Source organism: Miniopterus natalensis, chromosome 15, assembly GCF_054644295.1.
Source record: "Miniopterus natalensis isolate mMinNat1 chromosome 15, mMinNat1.hap1, whole genome shotgun sequence".
NCBI classification, from domain to species: domain Eukaryota; kingdom Metazoa; phylum Chordata; class Mammalia; order Chiroptera; family Miniopteridae; genus Miniopterus; species Miniopterus natalensis.
The window spans coordinates 18,575,436-18,601,785 of NC_142095.1; the positions used below are offsets into that span (position 1 = coordinate 18,575,436).

General features: G+C 36.3%; 1 protein-coding gene across 1 annotated transcript in view; it reads right to left on the reverse strand.

Moving 5' to 3' along the window:
* The window catches only part of KCNH8 (potassium voltage-gated channel subfamily H member 8), a 234,917-nt gene that overhangs the window by 100,658 nt on the left and 107,909 nt on the right, over window positions 1-26,350 (reverse strand). The window contains exon 4 of the mRNA XM_016198776.2: window positions 4,518-4,645. Coding sequence (XP_016054262.2) covers window positions 4,518-4,645 — 128 coding nt within the window. The remainder of the gene's footprint in view (window positions 1-4,517; window positions 4,646-26,350) is intronic.

Sequence of the window (26,350 nt, forward strand, 5' to 3'; positions counted from 1 at the left end):
ACGAAGGTACCATTTTTTCCACCTAGACAGAGATATATGATCAATATTCTATTTTAAACAACTGTTTACATTTCTTTCAAAATATAATCCGGTTGTGCTAACTACTTGCATTTTTGCATTGTGGGTTTTTGTGAGGTCTCAAGTTGGGAACCCAAATCTCATGACCTTGATTGACACGAGTTCATTTTGACACTAGCTAGCTCTGGTTAAGACGGCAAAGTGAGAAACGGTCGCTTAAGAGTTACTTCTCAAGTCCTGGGAGGAGAAAGGCAACGTTCACAGTGCAGCTGATTAAATGCAGAATAGCTGGAGTTTTTATAACTGCAGAAGCACTTCCCTTCGAAAGCAGTCAAAATTGATGAACAACTCTGCTTATTGCCATGAGACAAAGGGAGGCCTAACAATAGCGTGTGTGGCAATTTGACAAGCCCATGACCAGATACTTTCAGACCTTGCTTTGACCTCAATTAATGAGAAATACAAGATAGGTAATGGAAACTTAAATTTCAAAGTTAAGTTGAATGAACAGAACAGTTAAAAGTTCTGGAATGCATGTTATTTGCAGGTCACAATGTGTTTCCTTATTTCAGCCATTGAGGAAAGAACAAATTAACGTGGCTCGTTCAGGGAGTCCTGAAACACTTGAGGGCTCAGGAAAGGTTCTGAGCAATCAGGAACACTTAGCTCTTCGGTGGTGACTGTCAGGAACCAAATATTTCTACCACCTTAATACTAAGGCACCCCTGATCTTGCATCTTTTCTTGGTAGGCATTCCTAACACTTATTTCCACTTCCTGTTAATAGTCTTACTTAACCCACACAGGAGCCTCATAATGTCAGGGTTTCGGGGTGAGAAACTGTTCGATACTTTCCGATTGTTTTTTGATGCCTATCTGCCACTGTGTCCATGCTCCATTTAATTCTTGGATACTCGAACTTGCTCCTTTGCCCCATTCTCTAGATTCCAGGAGCGGGTTCCAAAGATGGATTGTGGCATAGAACTGAGAAGAGGAAAATGAAGCACAACTGCTGGGCCTCTCATCAAAGCTTAGGCTGGTGCACAGGAGAGAGTGAGGGCCCAGAGGTATTGACCTCCTGGGGTTGAGAAGCACTTCTATTTACAATAGGACATGATGCATTCTAACATAATTCTCTTTAAAATATTTACTACTGTAAGACACCACTAGAAGCCATGGGGGGACTATCTCAATTTCTATCCAAATAAGCCTTTGCCTTTAGTGTCAGAGAAATAAAAAATTTACCTTGTTTGAGGGAGAAGCCAATTTTAGGAGTGAGGGTCAGGAAAAGCCAAGAGGTAAAGTATTCTCTTGGAATTATGTTGATTATATGAAGCATTAGTGATACTCATGCAAAAGGTCAGCAATATATTAGTTATAGCTACAAATCACAAAATAAATCACACTATTTCACTTTTATAGGCCACTTAAAGTGTATTATTTTAAGTTATTTTAAAAGATACTGAGAATCTAACACATCTCAGGTTAGATTTAAGTTCTGAAAGGTTTTAAACTCACAGCGTGCATATATCTTGACACAATCACCTGAGTGAAAAAAAAATAGATGCTTCACTCCTTCCCCCACTGTATTTGTAAAGTTTTATCAAAAACCTTTAGAATGGAAGAAAATTTCTTATAATTGGAAAGTGTGCTTTTAGCAAGCAGGGAGGAAAAGACATCATTTATAACCCTCAAACATATGGAGTTTGCCTAAGGAGTAATACAACCAACTAGTCTCAATTTAGACCTATATTATTTATTAATTTTGAAGCAGGCCCTTTAGTGCCCACGATGTCTTAGCTATTTAACCTCTACCCTGTAAATGACTGAAACACATTGGTTAAGGCTAGCGTCTAATTAAGGTAACTGTTTCCAAAACCCTTTGTGCAGCATTTCTCTGAAACTCACTTCTGAATGAGCAAACGGGTAAGAAAACGTTTCTACAGTCACCACACAGAGCAACCGGAGCGGAGTGTGTCTTTGAGGACTAGTAATAGCTGCTGGTGGCATCCGAGCGTTAAAGCTCTCTCCGTCTGAGCTCCCAGGGCGCCCATGCTGGAGATGCTGCATCATCCCAATGCCATTTCATAGAGTAACAGATCAAGGGAAGCAGAAATTAAACACCTTCTCCAAGATGTGGCAGGCAGAGTGAAAGCCACGACTAAAAGGCATCGTGTCCTGATTGGGGTGACAGCTTGCCAGCGGCCTGCTGAGTTCCTTTACGGTTGAATCATATATTCTTAGTCTCCAGAACTGCATCAGGGAGGCAACAAGGTAGGGTCAGAAGCACAGTGTCTTTAAGTCAGAGGATTCATAGCTGGGTCCTACACCCCCGGCTTTTTCTTTGGAGATCTCAACAGGTGGTTCTTTTCCATCATTCAGATATCACTAGTAAGTATCGTACCTAGTCCTGGCTTGCTGTTGGAATCAAATCCTATGATGCATGTAAAAGGAACCTGTAAATAGCAGAGGGCTACAAAAATATTAGGAAGTCTTTGTGTGTGTGTGAATGTTAACATAGCCAGATTTCCCAAAGATTAAATGTTTAGCCAATAAACTGTCCTCATGTTTTACCTCTTCTTCTCTTTTTCTGCTGTCTCCGACCATTCTACCCTGTTCTCTCTGAAAGGAGAGAGTGAACAGGGCCATTCCCGATTCCATGCTCTGCTTCCAGAAGTAAGTTACCTGAATTGCTAGAACCACTGTGTGGATTAGATGCCCTTAGTTACTGTGTATTATTTTAATGTTCCGCCTTGATGTTTGTACTTCTTAAATGAATGGCAATTTAGCAAATCAGCTAAACAGTGGGAATTACGATTTTTAAATGAGATTTTTAAAGTACTGTTCTGTACTTTGTTGGCTCTGAAGGGAAACAGCATTTCAGCAAATGCGTTTTAAAGCTCAGTAATACTTGCTGTGTTCATGAGTCCCAACTAAAGGCTGGAAGGCAGTGTCAGCTTTCAGTGTTGCTGAATCTCTGGCTAATATTTGTTTAGGTGCTTTGCTGGTTGACTTGCATAGAATCAAACCCAGATGTGGCTACCTTTGTTTCTTCCTAGAACTTGTTTACTGTCACTAAGGCTGACTTGGTAACTGAAGGGAGATGTAAATAGGAACCGTGGAAGGATCCATAGATCAAGTCCTGGGCCCTTTTCCAAGTCTGTCCCTGGACTCTCAGGAAATCCATGTAACAGAGACACACATATCCCCAGAAAAATCTTTATATTAAGTCAAAGCATTTGTATGTCAGATTAGGTGGTCTGGAGCTTCCCATGTAAAAAGTAAGATGCTAGAGGATCCTCTTGTGTCCCTAGCTCCCAGAACTTCTGGACCTTAGATGGATTCCCAAATAGTTCTGGTTGTTTGATGTGACTTTTTCTAATATCACTGGCAAGTTAGACTACAGTATTTATATCTGCCACCCATAGTCATACACTGCCCCAAAGTTGTGTGTTCTAGAGATTCCACAGTGCAAATTAAGGACATTGTCATCATTTGAAAAATTATCTTTGAATGTCTACAATCAAACAGACATACTTCTGGGTTTCTCAGTGAACTCTCTTAGTGTTAAGAACCAATTATGACCCGGCTGGTGTGGTTCAGTGGTTAAGCATTGACCAGTGCACCAAGAGGTCGCCGGTTCAATTCCCGGTCAGGGCACAGGCCCGGGTTGCCGGCTAGATCCCCAGTAGGGGGCGTGCAGGAGGCAGCCAGTCGATGTTTCTCTCTCATTTGTGTTTCTGTCTCTCTCTCTCCCTCTCCCTAAAAATCAATAAAAAATATTAAAAAACACACAACAGTTATGAAATTAAATGTGAAATCCTGGTGGATATGCGTCATGTAAAACTCTGGAATAATCTTTTGTAGGCACAGTTATTTGCTGTGGCTTTTGACAGATAAGCAGCAGGTTTCAGAAAGTAGCTCCACTGCCCTTTACTAAGGAGCGCAACTTTTTAGAAAATTGTATAATGCACGGCATGTAATTTCAAATTCAATGTTCCACTGTGTGAAATTTCCAACGGTGTTTTGTATAAAAAGTAATTTTTTAAAGAGGAGTAATGACTTTGATTTGTTCATGATCCCCCTGGATAAAAGCACCCAGTGAAATTAGATAAAGTGCGAAGTAGATGGCAGTAAAATTAAATTTGAGAAATTTTAGCCAACATATTATGAATGTGTGATATGACTTGCTGCATCAGCTTGTCCATAAAACATAGCCGGGATCTCCCCATTTGCAGCGTCCCTGGCCCTATTGTACTGACGGCAATAACATTCTCATCTCTCTACTGTGATAACACGATGATTAAGCACTTTTATTACAGAAATGCCTCATGACTACTGACCTTTTCCAGTTTGTTCTTTATGGGTAAGCACAAGCCGAAGTGGAAAAAAAAATCTAGGAGAGCCAATAAATGAGCAAATGGAGCCTCTCTTTAGCGAGTCAAACACTGCCACCAGGGGAAACGCTAGCATTCGGAGGGTACACACACATCCACCTACATTATTTATCTTCAGTTTGTTCTTTTCTCTCCTTTGAAGGTGCCCAGAGATGTGATAAAGGACCGCTCGACTCCGTCTCCGGGCTGAGTCGAAGTGGGTCCCCGCTCTCGATCTTCCTTTGGCTTTGTCTAGGGGAAAATAACACTCATTAAGCACCACTAAAGGCATCATTTCATCTCAAGAAAGTCAAGTTTGGGCAGTTCCCTTTCAAGAGCACATGCTTTTCAACACCTCAAATGATCTGCTGGCTTCTACCGGCATTTAATTTAAAATTTCAGTCCTTTATAATTTATATATTTTAAGGATCATATTAACTGCATTCGTTTTTAAATTAAAGTAGAACATACACGAACGAGCATAGAGGAACTTTCAAACGTTTCAGAAAACTATTAAAATGTTAAATTAAAAAATCTTACCTCTTTTTTCCTGTTATTCCACACTCATATCCCGAATTCTACTCCCAAAGTTTTTCTTAATTTTTTTTCCAGAGAAAATACCTAACATATATCCTATATCTACATTTATATAATTTTTTGCATAAAGGGAAGTTTGCAATAAAATCTGTTTACATATTTTTTTTTCACAATATAATAACTTGTAAATCATTCAAATATGCACATTATAGTTTCTCTCACATTCTTTTTAATAGTTAAGAGCATAGCACATTAAGAATATAACTGGCCTTATTTATTTTACTATTTCCCTATCAGGCACATTTAGATTTATCCAGGATTAAAAAAACAACAACTGTGTAGCTAATCCTGCAATAAAAATTCTTAAACACGTAGAGCTTTGCATTGGTGTGCCGGCACATTCAGCAAATAAATTACTAAGCGTGGGTATGTTCATTTTAAAGTTTGGTACACACATTCCAAATTTCACTCTAGCAATTTACATTCCCAGCAACAGTGAATGGGGGTTCCTGCTTTACCACACACACATCAAAATTAAAAAATATTAAATGAGTGCTGCCTAACATTTTGATAGTTTAAAAATGCCATAGTATTGTTTGAATCTGCATTTTCAAATGTATAAATGTGGATGAGCATTCATTTAAATATTTATTGTCCATTTGAATTTATTTTTATGAAATCCATTCATATTTTGCCAATTTTGCAGTTAAGTTGGTACTTTCCTATTGATTTGTAAGAGCTCTTTATGTACTAATTGCTGCTTTCTTGTCATAGATGCTGCCAACAGTGTTCTCATTTTGTTACTCAACTTTAGATTTAATTTATGCAGTATAAAAATTTAAATTTTATGTTGTCACATTTATCAGTCTGTTTGTGGTGTCTAGACATTATGTCCTGCGTAACCAAACTGTCTTCACTAAAAAATTATTTTTAAAATATATGCATGCATTCTTCCAATATCTTTATGTCTTTAATTTTTTTATTTTTAACAATTAAGTCTTTAATTAAACTGGACTCTATGTCAGTAAAATTAGGCAGGGATCTGCTATTTTTTCCCCCCAAAGGGTTATTGTCCAAGATAAATCAATCAATCAATTATATGACATTAGGGAACATTTAGTCTTTATTTGGTCACTTGGTCAACATACAATTTACCGTAAATACATTGTTATCTGTTACAATAATTGCAAAATATAAAAATTAAAAACTATTCTTTCTCTAAACTTCATCATCAAATCTCCATAGTATTATGAAGGCTCTTTGGTTCCTCTCCTTCATAAAAATGATTTAGTTTAATTGCTACCTTCGGGAAGCCTATAACTATTATCAATGGCTACTGTGTGCCAGGCCCTGTTCTAGATCCTCAGTATTTATTGTTTCAATGAATCCTTATAGATACCAATGAGATTATCATTCTCCAGTTACAGGTGAGAGAACTGAAAGTTCTAACATCACGTCATATGATGACACAGCTAGTAAGGAGCAGAGACAGGATGTGAAGCCAGTATGTGTTGAGTGTCACACAGACTAATTTGTATCACTGTTCCTGCTCATCAGAGTTTGGACTCCAAGTTTTTCAAGGAATTTAACCATTCCCCATTCCCTCTCCACCCTGGGATGCTTTTAATGACTAGAAAGTAGGATGTTTTATTCACTGCCAAAGTCTAATCTGTTGTTACATGTTTTAAAAACCTGTTTTTGGAAACCCTTGGCTGAACAAACAATTTCATTGTATTGCTGAAATTAAGATCATGTTTTTATATGTTCAGCTTTTTGGTCTGCAGAAACTCTTTTAAGTTGTGTCTGAAAATGTAATTAGTAATTCATCAGGGAGTAATTTTAAATATATGCAATGTGAAAACAGGTTTTTAAGACAATGTCTATAGAAATGTGGTAGGGACGGCCAGCAGCTACTTATGCAATATCAGTCAGTATCAAAATGCCAGGTGGAATTACAAAGCTAGCTACAAAATGGACCAGATTAGAGTTTTATGACCGTCAATAAGTCAATTCCCATCTCAGTGGAGAAATCTGATTAATAACTGAGATTTTATAAATCAAACAGCAATTTTATAGTCTTAAAAAGAGTCCCTCAATGGGAAATATCAAAGTACTGTAACTGCTTTAGCTCTAAATAGAAGGGGAAAAGAAATTTTTCTTGAAAAACTTGTCACAATTACACCCTCATGCAAGACTGGAGTTGAAAATCATTCCACTTAGTGATCTAAAATCCCCCAAGCAGAGAAAAGAAGTTAGAGTGGCCCTGGGATGGTGGTTCCTAACTAAAAAACCATTACGAATAGAGAACAACTCATTTAAAAATATGTAGGTGTGAAATATTTATGACAGCAATACCTGTAATCTGCACATATACACAAAAACATAAATATATATATGTAATTTACATGTATATTTGTGTGTGAAACTAGAAACTAACCAATTGTCCATAAACAGAAGGGTGCATAAATGGTGGTATAGTCATGAAATAGGACTCATGTGGGAATTAAGGGAAAATGAATAAAATATTAACATAGAAATACCTCAAAAACATAATATTGAGTGTAAAAGCAAGAAATAGAAGAACACAGACCAAATGGCAACATTTTTATAATAGCCACACACATGCAAAACTAAAATGAAATTGCATACTGTTTAGGGAAATGTATATGCTGTGAAATTATGCAAACTCACATGACGACAGCTACCTATAAAGAGACTGGAAAATATCGTCTCTAGTTGGGCCACCATGTGCCTTACTAAATGGCTTTAGTAAAATTCTATTTCTTAAGCTGGATTTCTGGTGTATGGGGATTTGTAATAATGTTTTCATATTACATACATATAATATATATTATATTTTTGAATGTATAAAAGAGTATTTCACAACAGAAAAAGGACAAGACTAGAGTGGTATTGGACCATTTAACAGTGGAACCTGACTAAACGATTTGGGGTGCTGATGGTGGTGAGGGTGGGGCATCAATTACTTAGGATGAATGACTCATGATTTCCTTCCTTTCTCCCTCCCTCCCCTCCCCTACCCCCTCTCTCTTATCCCCTCTCCCCTCCCCTTTCTCTCTCTGTCTCTCTCTCTCTGTCTCTCTCTCTCATCGACTTTGGAGGTGAAGTGAAATATCAGGTGCTAAGGATTGCCAGGGGCTGGTGGACTGCTTGAAACAGCTATGGCAGGGGATGGGCTGTCAGGCCCTGGGGGGGAAGTGATAGATTTGTTGGGGAGTTTGACTGCCCTATTTGAGGCTGCTAATAATAAATTTAGAGGGGTTCCCATCTGCCCAAGTGTAGGTGTTAGCCCAGCACTCCTTAGCAACCTGTGTGCAGGCCAGGGGAAAATAGATGGTTGGTTCTTATGAGTTTATACAGCTTTGCTAGATGGATACAGAAAAAATAGAGGCGCAAGGGTTCAGGGTATATGCAAAAGAGACTTTAAAATGATGAACTGTGAAAGCTAAGGGAAAGGAAAAAGAAAACAGCAGTGAACTAACAGGAAGAAGGCGAAGATTTCAGTGTTCGGGAGCTTGTCATCAGGCCAGAGAGGGAAGTGAGGAACATGTCAGGGGAGCAGGTACTATGTCGTTCAGCAGGACAATTAAATAAGCAGCTTCTGTTACTGAACAAGACTGAGTGAGGGCCATGTCTGGGAAAATATTAAATGTTATGTTTACACTCCGGTGAGTGAGGACTTCTCAACGAAGCATCGTGCGTTAGCAATATTCCCTTAGCCCCCAACATGCTCTAGGCGTCAGGCTGATTCTCCTTGGGCAGGCGTTAGTCTTTCCACTTATTGGAAAGCAAACTAAAGGTTACAGACATTGTGTAAGTTGCCAAAATTCAGAGTGGGAGGGCTGATATGGGATCCTTAATGATCTTACTTGAAAGCTCCTGTTCTCGCGTCACTCTAGGAGATTACAGACAGCTAAGAAGTACTCTTATTAGATATTCCTACTTATCTGTGTCACCCTGTTGAGTCAAACTGGATCTATCTCCTAAACAGGAACTGTTTTCTCTGCTGTTTTTTCTTCTCCCATTTCACTCCTTGCGTCAAAAGAGGTACACACTGGAAAATGTTCCCTCTCCAGCTGTTATTTTAGGTTACATTTCCTTTCCACTTCCCCTCACGCCCCCCCTTTTACATTGTAAAATACTTTAATAATACATCTTTTAAATATTAGAGCATGTGTTTCATAAATATTAATTCAGACTTCTGGTTCAAGGTGGCTTTTAAAAAGCCCTTATTTAAAAAGTACAAGAAAATACATATGAATTCTTATGCTCTGAATTATATAATTTTGGAAGCAGAAAATCATTAGAAACCCAACTGAAATTTAAAAAACCAAAATCACAATGAAATAATTTAACTTGTCTTAGAAATTGGTAGATTGTGGTAGCAATAAATAAATACAATTATAGAAAATTTTAATACTGTTTATTATCTACAATTAATGGACATATATTTATGGTGCTGTCCAGCATAGAATGTCCATTCTTTTCACATGCTCATGAAATATTCACAACAATTGATTTTGTTGTGCAAAGACAACTTCAAAAAGATTCCAAACAGTAGAAGTCATATGGGTGAAAAAAATCTTCCCTCTCCCTCAAATTCAGCATTTGAATTTTTTCCAAATGTATAACTCTTGATTTTAAAAGTAATTAGCAAATAAACTTATACACTTTTGGAAAGAAATGAATATTATTTTTAAAATGAAATAATGTTAACAAAAATATTTGATATCCAAACCCAATAGATGTGACCTAAGATGGATCAGCAGAAAATTAATACTTAAAGTACACGTACTATAAAAAATATCACATATAAATACCCAACACATGACACAAAATAGATATTTAAAATGTAAAATATGTAAAACTTTTCAAGTCACAAAATAAAGATCATAATTTATAAAGAGAAAGCCAAATTAAGAGTAAACTAGAAAGACACAGAACTGGAAGAAGAAATAAGTAAAATAGAAAGCAAAGTTAAAAAAAATGGTCAATCAAACCAAAAGAAGATAACAGAATTAAAATTCTAGTAATTGTATTCAGGGGAAAAAATAGAGATAACAAAACAATATTTTCTAAAAATTGAAAAGCACCATGAATTTTTAGAAAACCTTAAAAATTATGAATTTCTTTGTACAAAATCATATCAGCGTAATCACCTAGATTATCTGAATACTTTTGGGGAGAGGCAACCAATTACCAAAATAGGCCCCCAAGGAAGTAATAACTTTGAATAGTCCAATAACTGTGAAAACAGTTGAGAAAGAGAGCATCTCGCCCATACTGCTTATCACTCTACATTAAAGCCTATTTCCGATGGCTTTAAAGGTCAGTGCTATCAAACCTTAAACTCAAGGAACAAATAATTCCTTGAAAGCCTCAGAGAACAAAAAAGCCTGAAAATTTCTGAATCCAATCCACAAGTCTGGAAACCTCCGATACCAAAACTATAAAATAAGAAGATAACTAGAACCACTTTAAATATAGATCCAAAGATCTTAAATGTAACATTAGTAAGCTGAATATTAAAAGAAAATGTACCATGCTCATGTGGAATTTATGCCAAGGACAGTTCCATTTTAGGGAATCTTTATATAATTCAGATTTATAAGGAAGAAAAGGCATATTATCATCTCAATAAATACTGATTTTTAAAATATAACTTTGTAAATATTCTTATTTTAATCTTCATAATAAGCAAGCAACAGGAGGAATCTTCTTTAATTTAATAGACAATATCTATCAGTAACCAAGGAAAAACTCATATTTAATGGATGACATTAGAAGCTTCACAGTTTTTGTAATTTGTAAAAGGGCCAAAACTTTCAAAAGAAAAGAAAGAAAATGTAAATTTATTATGAAAAATTTGAAAAATATAAAAAAAATGAAAAAGTAAAGAATACCTGGTTATTTTCAATATCAAGAGTTTTTGTGCATTTCCTTCCAAATTTTTACTGCATTTATTTTTCATACTCAATTGCAGTTATATAGTACATAAACATTTATTCCTTGAGTGTGAAAAAATAATACAGGTACATTTTATAAAACTGAAAAATGTAAAACAGCATAAAGCAGAAAATGAATGTCTTTTATAATATAGCCTTCCTTAAATAATTTAACACTTGGTGAATTAATTTTTGATTTTGTTCTAGGCTTTTTGAAGTTGTTATTTTGACAACACTGACCTCATATTATATTCAGTGAAAAAAGCTAATCTCAAAAGGTTACACGATTCTACTTATGTAACATCCCCTAATTGTTGGAGACAAAGGACAGATTACCTGTAGGGATGGTGGAGGGTAGGGGGTAGGTATGACTATATAAGGGTAGTAAGAGGGAAACATTTGTAGTGATAAAATAGTTATAGATCTTGATTATGGTGACAGTCACACAAATGTACCCACGTAATAAAATGGCATAGAACTATACACACATTTATTCCAATGTCAATTTCCTAGTTTTGATACTATACTATAATTATGTAAATTGTAACTATTGGGAACAACTGGGATTTCTCTCTGTCTCTGTCTCTCTGTCTCTCCCCCTCTCTCTCTCTGCCTCTCTCTCTCTCTCCTGTCCTGGCCTTGCAAATGCCTGTGAATCTATAACTATTTCAAAATAGAGTAAAAAAATAGTTTTCATGTTATGTCTAGGTAATTGGTCTGTTTTCACTGATTTTGAGCACAGCATATCGAGGCCTTTTAAATGCTCTCGACACTGAAGAATCTAAGCTGCATGAAAGCCTGGAGCTGTTTTTTCCTGGCCTATCCCGAGTTTGTGTCAATTTTTGAAAGCAATCCTTGTGCAAAGCATGTTGCCTCCATCTTCTATAAAATTGTCACACTGAACTGATCTTGTTAGAATATGACACTTGACTGTGATACTGTAATATTCTAGCATAAAGATATACAAATTATACATCTACAAAGCAAATATATATATATATTTTTATACCTATCGCTGTGATATATTTTATGAGATATAGATGATTTATTGTTATTATTATTAGTATTTAAAATAGAGCCTTTTCTATAATAGGAAACTTTTTTAATGAACAGATTAACAAAATAAGAGAAATACTTCCCCATTATATATTTTGTATGGCACTATGTGTTTGCATCTTTATTGATTATTGGGAATTTGGCTATATGCTTTGCCTATCAAATAATTATTATCACCACTGTTATTTTCATCTCTTATCTTTTTTGGTTTATTTTTCAGAGAAATACTCAAAATACTGTACATAGACTTGATTTTATATTTTATATCAATTCTAATATAATTTTTTTCAGTTTACTTAGTTTATTTTTGTATTACCATTTATTAATTATTGTATTATTTTCCATACAAACAATTGTAAACCTACTTCTGGCCCACCCTGTATATATAGAAAAAACAGACAAATCAAAAAATGTGCAGCTTGATTTCCGGTTGGTACTGATCTTGAATATTTAAATCAGGAAAGCATTTTATATAGATAGATACAGATACATAAATATGATATATATCTCCCACCAGTTCTGCTTTTCTGTAGACCTCTGTCTCTAGTATATCCAATACCCAGCTTCAACAAGTGTGAATACTGTATAGTCTTGTTTAGTTCCACCCACTCCAGTCCTTCAGTTTCTTCTGAGGCAAATTTGAGGCATCACAGTATGTATATATGTATGTATGTATCTATTATCTATCTATCTATCATCTATCTATCTATCTATCTATCTATCTATCTATCTATCTATCTATCTATCTATCTATCTATCTATCTATCTATCTATCTCTATCATCTATCTATCTATCTATCTATCTATCTATCTATCTATCTATCTATCTATCTATCTATCTATCTATCTATCTATCTATCTATCTATCTATCTATCTATCTATCTCTATCATCTATCTATCTATCTATCTATCTATCTATCTATCTATCTATCTATCTATCTATCTATCTATATCATCATCTATCATCTATCATCTATCATCATCATCTATCTATATCTATCTATCATCTATCATCTATCTATAATCATCTATCTACCTATCCATTCTATCTGCATACATATATATGAGATAAAATATTTTAAAACAGAATCACAATATACATATCACCATATTATCATAAATATATAACCATATTTTAAACTATTATCAAATATCCAGTCATTGAGGAACCATGGCTGTTAATTGGGATTCTTAGATTCCCAGGGGCTAGAGGAAGTGTTGGAGGGATGGAGATGCGTGAGTGTGGGACAGGAAAACGTTACCAGGCAATGCACTTGGTCAAGAAGCCCCATTTCTGTGTATCAATTTTATAAAATGACCTTCAAAATGAGATTTTGTTCAATGAAAGAACTCTGTCATTTAAGGAAAATGGATATTACTAAATAGGTATTCTTGAGTCAAAATAAGAGAGTAGTATTAGTTCCATTTTCTTCAAACTAGAAAAAAATGTACACTTAGTAGAAAAGTGTATTGAATAATGCAGCAGGTGTTTTAGCTTTACCCAATTTTGTGTCTGGAAGATATAGCATTATATGGCTTTAAAAGCTTGCTACTCATAGCTTAGTACAGAGACAGAGGCAAGTCAGTTACTAACAGTTATTAGTGTTACTTAATCGGGTTCTTTATTGATGGCCTTATATATTCACTTCAGTTGTTCTGCGTGAGGAATTTAAGTCACTGGTTGGGGAAAGTTGGGAGGAGCATTTATGCAAGAATTGGCTAAAAAGACAAAGAGAGAATTGTGTTAGAATTCAATGGCAGGACTTCAATTTCCTTTGAATAGACCTCTTATTGAGTTAGAAGAAATAAGACTAATACCACAGGACCATTACAAGAGCAAGTAGCTCTCCCCTGAGAGTAAGAAGCAGAAATATCTAAAATAATTGTTTAAAAGTCTGAGAAGTCCAAGCAGCAAAACAGCAGAAAATAAAGTGAGGGATTAAGATAAACTAATATTAGAATTCAGGAATTTTAAAAGTATTAATACATACAACAGTGTGGTGATGGCTAGAGAGAAGGGGGGCAGGAGCTGGGTGCAGGTGGGGACATCTGTAATAGTGTCAACAACAAAAAGTAAAGTTAAAAAAAAATAAAAGTATTAACAATTATAATAAATTCTAGGAGTGAAGATGAAGCTTAAGTTGAATAGCCTAAGGAGCAATAACATTCCTTGGTTTAACTTAATATATCAACTTACAAGATGACTCTTAAGAATTATTTACTTTGATATTTCTAAGAGCAAATTTATATTTATTCACTTTTAAATGTTGATGAATTTTCAGCTACATAATGGATACATGGGGTTTTATTGTAACCTCCTTTAAAAAAATTTAATACATACTGAAAGACATCAAAGTTTGTGGTTGTAAATCTATGAAGGTAGTACACCACTAGCCATTTGAATCTTAGAAATGACCACTCCTTACATTTAAAATTAAAATATGTAGATATTAAAATCAGAAAAAAATCCATGAAACAGTTAACAGAGGAGGAAAGGCAAATAGAAAAGTAAACATTTCTAAACATTTCTTCTTCTTTTTTTTAAATCTATGCTTCTTAACAATACTGGTGGAAACAAATTTTCAGAAAATACAGAAATGAAAGTACTTTGATGAATTATTCTTTGAATCCTTTAAATTCATGAAAGTGTCTATTAGTTGAAATAACTAGACCAACTAATTATTATTATGTTCTAATGACCACTAACAATTTCACTGAGAGAGCTGAATGTACACAAATCAGAAATAACATACCAGTCTGCCATAGGACCATGCAGTTCTGCTTTCTTATGAAATTTCTTTCAGTTAAGTGTTGCCAGTTAAGTAGAAAACAGACTGGGAGAAAACTTTTGGTTCAGTTTATTGGAGTTGAGCTAAAGTATTACTTTAACTCTGAAAAATATTGGGGTAGTCTAGAAAGGGAAGTCGGGATATGACTTTTGCTTTTGGATTTAGAGTGAAGGAGGATTTTAGAAGGAAAAGACCAAACAAATGGTGTTTAGTCATTAAAACTCTAATGAATTGATGAGAACTGTCAACTAGCTAATTACTCTTTTAGGACACAGTTCTGACAGTATTTATCAAGGCCATAAATTAAAAAATTATCTAGCAACACACAAAAGAAAAAAGTCCCTGTATATTTCATATATATTATATGATAAAACAGAATTCTCATTCACAATTCATTATAGTTTTAGTGTTTAGTCACATTTTGGTTAGGAGTTATTTACGGAAATTCAAATCACACAAAATAATGCACGAATCAAACAAGATCATGTGTCTTCTTCAATTTTGTCCCCTCAAAAATTGCAATCACTCAGTTGTCCCTAATCATTGCTATTAGTTTCTATTTATATATATATTCTCCACAGGACTTATCAAGACATTGAGTAACACAGTTTCCAGAATCTTTCATGGATGTGTGGCCCTAAAAACAAGTTTTTAATGCCTCTTTGGGTGTCCAATGGAAGGATTCAAGTCAACGTGCTGTTATTGAAAAGTTGCCGGTGGTTTAGTTCTAGCTGCAGTGTGTGAAATTTAGAGTGGAAAGTTGGGGGGAGGTGGATAGAAGTGTAAAAGATCACTAAAATCATTATGAAGCATAAAACTCATTGAAAAAATAGTTTGGGATCATAAAATAAATTAAAACACAAAGTTGTAAATACCAGGTGCCAGAAACATGACAATGCTTCAAGAAGAAAAGAGATTTCATGTGGATCTAGGAACAGGCAAAGAAGATGGATTACTACGCAAGAGGGAAATGTGAGCCAAGGCTTTGGGTAGAAATTACATGGCAAATTCAAGAAAAAACAAGGCAATCAGTATAAGAGAATAGTAATTGTTGAAATGCTCTCTAAATCTTAGAGCATTTCTTGGAAATTATTACAGGGATTGGGACAAATGCGTTCATTATTGTAAGAAGCGTTTAGAATTTGTTAAAAAAATTTCTCTTGCAGAAAAAGGTAACAGAAAAATGGGGAGAGAGAGAGGCAGAAACAAGAAGTAGAGGAGTTAACATTTATTGAGCATCTATTAAGTTTCAGTTAATCACTGTGTATACAGTATATTAACATGAACCTCATATTAACCCTATAAATTAAGTTGTATCTGCTCTACTTGGTAGATGAGAAGACAGGTAAGAGAGCTGATGTACCATGCTCAGTGTCGTACAACTAGGAATTAGTAGACCTGGCATCTATTTGTAGGTTTATATGTCTCTAAAACCCATGTACTTTCCAGTAAATACATTGCACTGAAGAAGATAACGGCAACCACTCACCCCTTATAAACTGAGAAACCATGGATTCCACTGATTCTGACAGGAGGCATAAACGTGGGGTGAAATCAAGGATTTCCCACAGCGTGGCAGACTGTCTGCAAATACGGCCACCAACTAATCCTCACTTTCTCATTCACATATGCCTCTCTCCATAGAGTTTCTTTCCTCTCCCTGTGAGTTGGGGCTGGTCCTGTGGCTTTCTCTGACCAAAAGAATACGGCAGGAGAGAGTGTGTGACTTCCAGACTTACGCAGTTTCCCTATTTGCCTTCTTTGGATCCAGCCTCTATGCAAAGTAACAATGGCTCAACTGGTGAATAATGACAGAGATAGAGCTAGAGCTAGAGCAAGGGACAGTGATGACAGAGATAGAGGTGGAGACAGAGACAGAGACAGAGATAAAGATAGCGGGAGAGGGGGAGAGAGAAACCTATTCAACTCCCAGTCATTCCATCTTCCCCAGTTCAGGCACTGGGTATATAAAGTCCTTTAGGATGTTCTAGCCCCAGATGAGTTCCAAGCTGATGGCAGCTACGTGAGTGACTACGGTCAACACCATTTGGAATAGAAGAACCATAGAGCCTACTCAAAGAAGCATGAGAAATAATAAACTATTGTTGTTTACAAGTTTGGCAAAAAATAAAAATAAAAATTTTTGTTACGCAGCAAAGGCTAACTGATACACTTAGTTTTGGAGTCCTGGAGTGGAGAAAACAAATCATCAGGTAAAGACAGACGGAGCACTAAGGGTAGTGTCACCTTAGTTTCTATCTTCATTCAGGTCCTTGAGCCTGTACCTGACATCAAAGAACACCTCTATTTAGATATGAATACTCTCGGGAAAGGATACTTAACTGCTTAGCAAGGATTAGTTAACAGCCGATAGAACACCAACATATGGCACAGGATGGAGGGAAAGATTTTATTTAAGCCTGACCCAGAAAAGGGAATAAGAATGGTACCAGAGAGAACTACGTGATTTTGCAAAGTCTGGGCCCTGTCCATTTCAGTTAATATCACTACCATCACCTCTCACAATCATAATCATTTTTCTGTGCTAATGATTGACTTACAACCGTCTACTTTATGCAAATATCATCCTAGATAACATTTAATTTATTTTGCTCTAATTCTCATAATGACACTGTAGGCATCGGCCCACTTTCAAGATAACGATACTAAAGCTCAGTAGTTTTAAATAACTTGCCCACATCCTTGTAGCATACAAGAGGCAGCAAGAGAATTAGTACCAAATGCCAAAGCCTCTGCTCCTTGCCTTTACCATTTACTTTCCCATAATTTTACAGGCACTTTTTACTTAAGGACTGCCAACCTCAAAGAAGTGTTGGTAAATGATTTTCAAAAATAAGTAAGTTCTATAGGAAATTAGTCTATATTTTAGAGTTACAGAATACATGAAAAATTACTTAAGACGAGAAACAAATTTATAGGAATTCTAATGTAGAAATCAATTAAAAGTAGAGAAAATTAAAAAGGTTTCCCTTAATAATTTGTAGCAGTAACAATTTTATCACATTGATGGTGGGTGCTAAAATGATCCAATATTTTTCTCACTGGTATTTCCCAATGTCCTACATTAAAATTCCTTAGTGCATTTTTGTTCTGGGTTCTTCTCAGGTTTATAGAAGGCAAAGCAACAAAGTCCTGGCCATCCTTTGAGCCAGTGAAGGAACAGAATAAGATTTCTGTGACAAATTCAGGCCAGTAAGAAATAGCCAGGAGTGAAAGTGTAAGGATAAAGGAGAAAAAGGAAGAACAGAAGGTGCTGAAAACATACGCGAACTCTTTGTCTGCAAGTTCAACAAATAGGTTCGACCTATTCATTCACTTTTAAAGCATGTATTTATCTTGTGCCAGCCACTGAACTGGGGAGACAAAGATAAATAATTCAGATTTCTTGACCTTAAGGACAAGTAAGCAGTCTGATTGATCCAGACAAAAGGTGTGCTGGGAGGTTTGAAGGTGATCCAGCTAGTTCATGGAGGTCCCAAGATGAAGTCCAAGTCACCTTCCATCCTGAGATGTAACTCCATCAGTGCTACTCGGCACAGTCTCCTGTTGAAGAACAGAGTCTTCTAATACAATCCTCTTATTACAACCACAGCACGATACTGACAACGTGATATATATGCAAGAGCAGAAGAAGGGAGAGAGAGGGAGGGCCCTTTGGGGGAGGTTGTTTTATTTCTAAATGATGGGCTTTCTCAGAAAGTTTTGCATGATAATACAGCACTCACAAATACTGAATAAAACAAGTTTATTCCCTTCAACACTAAAATTCAACTATTAAATAAACTTATATTATTAACACAATTACTCTTCTATTCTTTAATGTTATATGTTATAGGGTAATGGTTTGTTGCTTTATACCCATGCCTCTCAACCAGGGGAGATTCTGACAATGTCTAGAGACTGTTAGGACTGTCAAAAACTGAGATGTGGGTGTTACTGGCATCTAGTGGGTGGAGGCTATGGTTGCTGCTAAAATCCTACAATACACAGGGCAGTCCTCCGCAACAAAGAATTATCAGACTAAAAAATGTCAGTAATGCCAAGTTTGGTCAAACCACCTATATGCCAATTTTACAAGAACTTTGACTTTTTCATATAAATCAATCATAAAATGATGTAACCAATCATACACAAAAGATGAACTACTAAAGAAATCTTTAGGTTTATTTTTTCAAAATAAGAAAATAGACTGCTATTTCTAATATAAAATCATCTAGTGTTTGAAAGGGTTGAGGGAGGAATTACTTGTTAATTAATTATGTAGATCAGGAATCTGCAAACTTTGGTCCACCAATCAGTCATCTGTTTTTGTAAATAAAGTTTTATTGGAACACAGCCACATATTGGCTATGACTACTTTTCTGTTATAGTGGAAGAATTAAGTTTGATAGAGACTATATGGACGACAAAGTCTAAAATATTTACTATCAGATCTTTGTAGAAAAAGTTTGCTGCTCCCTGATCTAGATCATATGAGAAAGAACGAATGAGAATGAAAATATGAACTCACCATTCTCCCAAATATATTCCTACTTGAGAGCTAACTTTCTAGAGGAGAAAGTATTATGACCCCGCTTTATCAAAACTTTTAAAACTTAAACTTCACGTAATTGATCCTAGGTTTATGTATGTAGGTGGTTTAAAGGGGGGAAAAACACATTAGCAAGGACATTTGAAGTTCAGGTATTTCCCCATTCTATTCATTTCACCACTGTGTAACATCAAACTCCATAAAATGCAGGGTTTATAAGAATCAAACCTTTTAAGGACTGACATTGAAATGCAAATTATCACTCACTTCAGCATTGATGCTAAAGTCTATTTTTGTCTTTCTCTTCCCCAGACAGGACCATAGGTTAACCAGAGACCTTTAGAAATTTCTTATGACTGTCTATAATCTTATGCATGATACTCCTTTGGAAGTTCATTACTTAACCACAGAAAATGTATTTACTAGGTTTTCCCAATTGAATCTCTGGAAGCATCAGAAAAATAGAGTGTGCACTTCAATTTCAAGAACTTAGGCCAGAACAGGATTTTTTTTTTTTTCTTTCTGGCTGGTAATTGTGCATGTGGCAAATATACCACGTGTTCTCTTTCTCTGGTGAGCTCAGGTGGAAGATTTGGAAAACAGGGTCTTCAGTTCACAATCCAATATGATTGTGACCCAGCAGACTATAAGCCTTCCTGTCACACAGTATGATTATGGAATTACAGATCCTTTCAATAAAAGAAGCCTAAGAAATTATCTAGTCTAATTATTTTATACTGCAGCTGGAGAAATTGCAATTAGGAGAGGCAAAATGCCCGGCCTAAGGTCATAATGCTAGCTAATGGCAGAGATACAACTTGAACCTGTAACTCTTAGGATTTTTTTTACTAAATCACAAAGTTAGCAAGTGAACTGCACCAGATCAAATTATGAAACAAGAAAGCTGTCCTCAGACAACCGTAAACAATCCCAAACCCCCTTTTGATGGCATGTCTTGACAGGAGGACCCACCCACCACACTGAATCAAGAGTAACAGACCAAATTCCTTAGCATGACCTGAAATTAGAGGCCTTAACTACCTATGTCTTCTCCACTGAAGGCAACCACCCATATTCCTGGACTTCTAGAACAGCTCACAGGCCATCATGTCCTCATGAAGCACAAGCAGCCAAAGCTCAGTTTTTGAGAAAAAGCACCATCAGGAAGACCTGGACACTAGAAGTCATCCAATTCCAAAAAATAGGCATCTAGAACAAGAGGTAAGAGGTCCCATCTTGACTACACAAGGTTTACACTAGGGCTATTCCAGACAATGGCCTTATGTCTTTTCATAGGAAGGTGGGGCTGAAAGGGACCTTGTTTAGCATCTCATCTAGTTATTCCACAGTTTCGATTTTATGGCCCAAAGAAGCAGTGAAGGAGCAAACTCCTTGAGATACTTTTAAATTGCATAAAACCAAGGAGAAATAATTTTTATTATCATAATACCCATATGAGCCATAATTACATTGCACATTCCATCTAGACATTATCTAGAATAATATCTACTAGTATCACATGATCAGAAGCTCTGATTAGCTACTGATTACATCAGAAGGATTTCTGCAACATGACTAGTCGTGCAGAAACAAGTCATAGAGTCACAGTTCCCATTCTTTTAATAAGGTAAAAGCCAAGGAAAAGTGACATCATCTAATAAATTCAGAGTATGTATGAAAAAATTTAAGCGCAAGCCTGAGGGAGTACTCAAGGCCTACCCAAGTTTATACAACTTGCCAATGTTCCCATTTCTAAGCCCACTATAGTATGCTACTTAATAGTATGAAATCTTCTTACAGCAAACCAGTCACATAGCCCTGTTTTCCTCATGTTCTAAAAAGAGGAAAGAAATAAGAAGAAAAATTAGAAGGTATAGAGAGAAAGTAATTAGGTTCTTTTTTATGTCACAGATTTATCTGTGCCATAGATTTATCTATGCCATAGATTTGCCTCCTATCTAACAGAGACAAAGATGATACATATTACAAAACATCAGAGGCAGGAGAGAACACTTATACAGGGATTGATGGGGGAGTAAATTGTGGACCTGCACTGAACAGTGACAAGTGGGTAATTGCGGTGGTAGAGTGGGGAAGGAGATGGCATTCTGAGAGGAAACAAACAGCCCGTGCCAAGTGCCATGATGCGCGAGAGCCAAAGTCACAGTAGACCAACCGATTTGACTGGCGTGAAGAGGAAAATTGTCACAAGGTCTCAAGTGATAGAATTTTTTCAGAACTGTTGGGCATGGGTAAATCTGTGTTCCTCCTAAAATGTCACTGAAACAAAAAAGTCTGTTTTTCTCAGTTTGGATTTATAGGTCCTTTACTGTGAAATAATGATAAATTTCCTGTTTTATTTAAGCCATTTACTAAAAACAATTTCATATGAAGGCATCCTCATGTGGTTTTCATGGCATAGTCATAAAATTACTCTATTAAGGAGCAGATTGTGACAGCTGACCCCTCTGAACTCAGGAACAGCAGTCTATCTTACCAACGCAGATGTGTTGTTGATCTAAGGATTATTGTTCTAATTTCCAAAGCTTCTTACCCTATTGATGGCTCTCATCTCCTCTAGACCTGATAACCCCTTTCATAGTCTCTCCTCGGAGACTTCATAAAAGCAGTGCTGTTATGATTCCTAAGTTATGAAAACCCATAAATAACGCAAATATAAAATCACATTCTTTATATTGACACTCCATGATATTTTATGTCCATCCCTGGATAGGATTTGGCAACATTTTCTAGAAGGTAAGACATCTGCACCAAGTTGGATAATTATTCTTGTAAGCTGTTTTATGTTAAAGCAGGCTTTATTTTTTAACAAGCAGTCAAAATCTTCTAACAAATCAAGATGATACAATTAAGTAGTTTGATAACAGTCATTTATGTAGAGAAACACTGGAATTTTCCTTAGGTAAAAAGTAAATACAAGGAAATCCTCTCATCCCATTATGCCTTGGTGATCGGTATGCTAATTGTTCATAAATATTCGTGCATTCCAAACTGTGTTTTTTTTCAAAAAGACGTGCCTACCATATGGCAGGCACTGTGCTAGGAGCTAGAAAACAAAGACACAGCTCTGTCTTACACATATTTAATTTCTTGGGTGCAGAGTTCCCATTCTCTCCTGCCAGGAGGTTCTTACATATCAAAGATCCAAAAAGCTACTTAAAGCAATAAACAAGGCCCAAGAGAACACAGAAATGGTGGGTGAGGGTAGACACTTAACTCAACCCACCAACAAATTAAGCCCCAAAGTCAAAGCAAATTACTGTATTCCATCTCTATCTAGAGTGGCTTTGATGCCAGATTTCCGTGGTTTCTGGATCAACTAGTTATGCTCAGTGGTTCCAGTAGCTTGTTACAAGATCCAATTTTTGGTTTATGTTCTACCATCCTATCCGAATATTGTTCTTCTGCAATGGTCATATCCTTTCAGGAGCTTTCCCCTCACTTCTCTATTGTCTTCCATTCCTACTCAGCAATAATCGTATCACTTGCTCAAAACACTTTTTTACAGCTCTGCTTTCTAAATAGAATGATGCATTTTAGTTATTTGTGTGCTCCCCATCAGAGGCTTATGCAAAGGCAAGAATGTTCTTTTTTCACCATGTCCCTGGATGTTCGGTGGCTCTTTTTTGAGTAGATGAGCGCAACAGTGAAAGAGCACACCTATGAAATTGTGCTTTCTGACTTTATGAAACACAATTAAACCTCCAAGTAATTTTTCCACTAGCGGTCAAGTTCAATATTCACTTCAGGCAGCTCTTCCCTTTCCCTCAGTTTTTACATGATCGTGCACCGCTTGTGAGGACAGCTGGCCTACAATGACTGGTCAGTGTGTCCAGGCCCCTCACCCAACTTAGGACCATTCTGAAAGATCATGCCAGCTGCGAGGCATTTTTATGACACTAGCAGAACCCAAGGTCATGTGCTCAATCCTGCATTTTCTTTCTTCCCTCGCTAACACTTGCTTCCCAGGGAAAGTGATGGTTTGGGACAGTGGTGGCTGCACATATAAAGGAGGGCATCTGTGGATCTAGCTCCTTCTTAAAAATACTTTCAAATCATCTTTCTGTTTTTAGCTTTACCATTATTATCACTTTCAGATGTATCTATTCTTGAGCTCTTGGAAGGTTCTACAGTGGAGATCACGTTGCTTCTTAGCGTTTTCCACTGCTGGTTAGTCTTTGGGTATCTCAGGTCCATTAAGGCAGTTCACACTCATCAGTTTTGTTGTTACTACCACTGACCTGTGATTTTTGTCGTAAAAAAAATCTCTTTACCGTCGTTTTAGTGATATTTTGGAAACTTTCAGTGTCTTGATGTAGATGTCACCCTGCATCGGGAACTTCTGACATTTTTATTTTCAGGCCATATTGTATAGTAAATAGAAATATTCATTATTAAAGCTTTCTGGTTGCACTAATCCAGGAAAAAAGAGTGTGTGAGGAAGGGACTATATACCTAGAAATCTGATGTAGTCTTAAGGAATAAGTGATGGGAAACTGTCAGTATGAAAGGAGTTACTTACAGGTTTGCAATTACAAGACGATAGAAACGACTGAGTATAGATTGAAAAATAGACATTACCTCAAGGGTCTTGATAGCTTATAGCTTGGGTGACAGTCATAATTATTTTTAACAGTCGTCCTGATAGGGATAAAATACATAAAATGCAGGCAGTTAAAAGCTATCCTTTCATTACTCGCAGTAACGATGGGATATAATATGCATTTGTATGTACCATTCTAGACTCAAAGGAGTAGATGGGCTTCGAGAGGGCTTAAAAGAAAAATGGCAAATATGATTAAAGGGCTGGGGATAAGGGGAACCTAAGTAGTAAGGAGAAGAACACGCAGCTTATTCAGAAGAGGAAAATCAGATGGTTTTCTAATGGTCCTAAAGCATATACAGCAATACTTACTCATTTTCAAAACTGTAAGTGCTTTTTCTAAGAAAATTTAATGGGATGATTGGTGGGTAAAAGCACTTTATTGATAGTAGGCCATTCAATATTAGCCTTCTTCTTTCTTAAGGATCCAACCATAATAAAATGGTCTCTAATTTCAACAAAAGGGAATGAAGTTTTATATAAGAATTCCTAGAAGTGAGGTTTATTATAGAATAAATGTATCATTTTAAAAAGCTGAAATTTCCATAGAAAAAGGAATGGATGGAAGTAGATTAATGGATGCGTGAAAAATTTTTGTTTTTTCAAAATGATCCTAGAATGATGTATTTCCTTAATTCATTTTTTTCTATATTTTCCTATTTTTTTCCATAATTTTTGTAAATGACCAGGTAACATTTTTTAATGGGTGCAAACTTACATAATTTGTATTTTCACTACAACATGATATTGTGGATCTCTTCCTTTATACTGTGATTACAAGAGATTAAACTGAAGCTAAACAAGACTTTGGTTCAAGTCCTGACTTTGTCACTTACTAGCTTTGTGACCCTGGGCGTGTTGCTTAACTTTTGAAAACATCGATGATAATATTGCTTACACCACAGGGTTGCTGAGAGGATTAAATTAATAAATTTTTTTTGTTTAGAATTTTTGCATCTACAGGCATCCCTTGAGGATATCGCAGCTTTAGTTAGAAACCAATGCAATAAGGCAAATGTAGCAATAAAGGAAGCCACTTGAATTTTCTGGATTCCCAGTGCATACAAAAGTTATAGTTACTGTAGTCTAAGTGTGCAATAGCATTATGTCTAAAAAATGTACATGCTTCAATTAAAAAATATTTTACTGCTAGAAATGCTAACCATCACCTGAGCCTTCAGCGTTTCGTAGTCTTTTTGCTGGTGAAGGGTCTGGCCTCAGTGCTGGTGGCTGCTGACTGACCGGGGTGGTGACTGCTAAAGTGGCAGTTTCTTAACGTTAGCCAGCAATGAAGTCTGCCGCATCAATGGATTCCTCCTTTGACAATTTTTCTGCGGCATGCGATGCGATGCTGTTTGTTAGCATCTTACCTGCAGAACTTATTTCCAAGTTGGAGTCCATCTTCCCCAACCCTGCCGCTGCTTTATCGAGCAAGCTTATGTAATGTTTGAAATCCTTTGTCATCATTTCAGCAATCTGCACAGCATCTTTGAAAGAAATAGATTCTATCTCAAGAAACCACTTAAAAACTAGCAGTTCTCTAAATAGCTGGGACCTATGCTCTATTTTCCTCACACTTGCAAAACCATTTCACATTAACCCGTCCAAAATAAAAATAAAAAAGGCAAAAAGGGAAAACACCGCCCCTCCGCCATCCACTGAAGCACAAACCCATGGCGTCCCGTCAGCCCCAAGCATGCCTCTCCACGATGCTGAGGCCAGGGACAGGTGCCCGCAGAGCTTTCTGCCGGTGGTTTCCAGCCTGGCCAGGTGATGCCACCATCAGTCATGGCAATGGCGTGGCAGCGATAATCCCTGAACTGGGACCTTCCCCTAATACCAACATCTAGGTGAATTCTGATGGACACAGAGAATTTCACTAAGAATGTATATCCATCCAGGGAGTCGAGTTATATGGCTTTTTAAACCCTCCGCTTGAACTTACTAATCTTTTTAATACATATTTTTCTGGTGCTTGAGTCAGTGGTCATCCAATTGTAAAAAGTTTTCAAATGTTAAATTCACCAGAAAAGGGTTAAAAGCATGTCTCCATTCTCAAAGTAATAAAACTGGAAACTTTTAAATAAAAATTAGGCTAATAAAGAATTAGTTCAATAAACTTTTGTCCAATAATCATAAGCTACTGATGAACAGAAGAAATTTAGTACACAGGTATATTTTAATTGCAGGATATTGAAACTTTTTCTTTAAAATGGACAGACTTGGTGAAGTAGTCCATGTGCATTGTCCTCAAGTCCTCACCACGGTGTATCACAGCATCTCACTCTTCACATTACCCAGAGTCTCTGAAGGCAACTGAGTTTATGAACCCTAGCTTAGACTGTTTACTTTAAGAAGATTGTAGGAGACAATGATACTGGTGAATATGTTTGAAAAAAACACCTTTGGCTTTTAAAATATAGGTAATACAA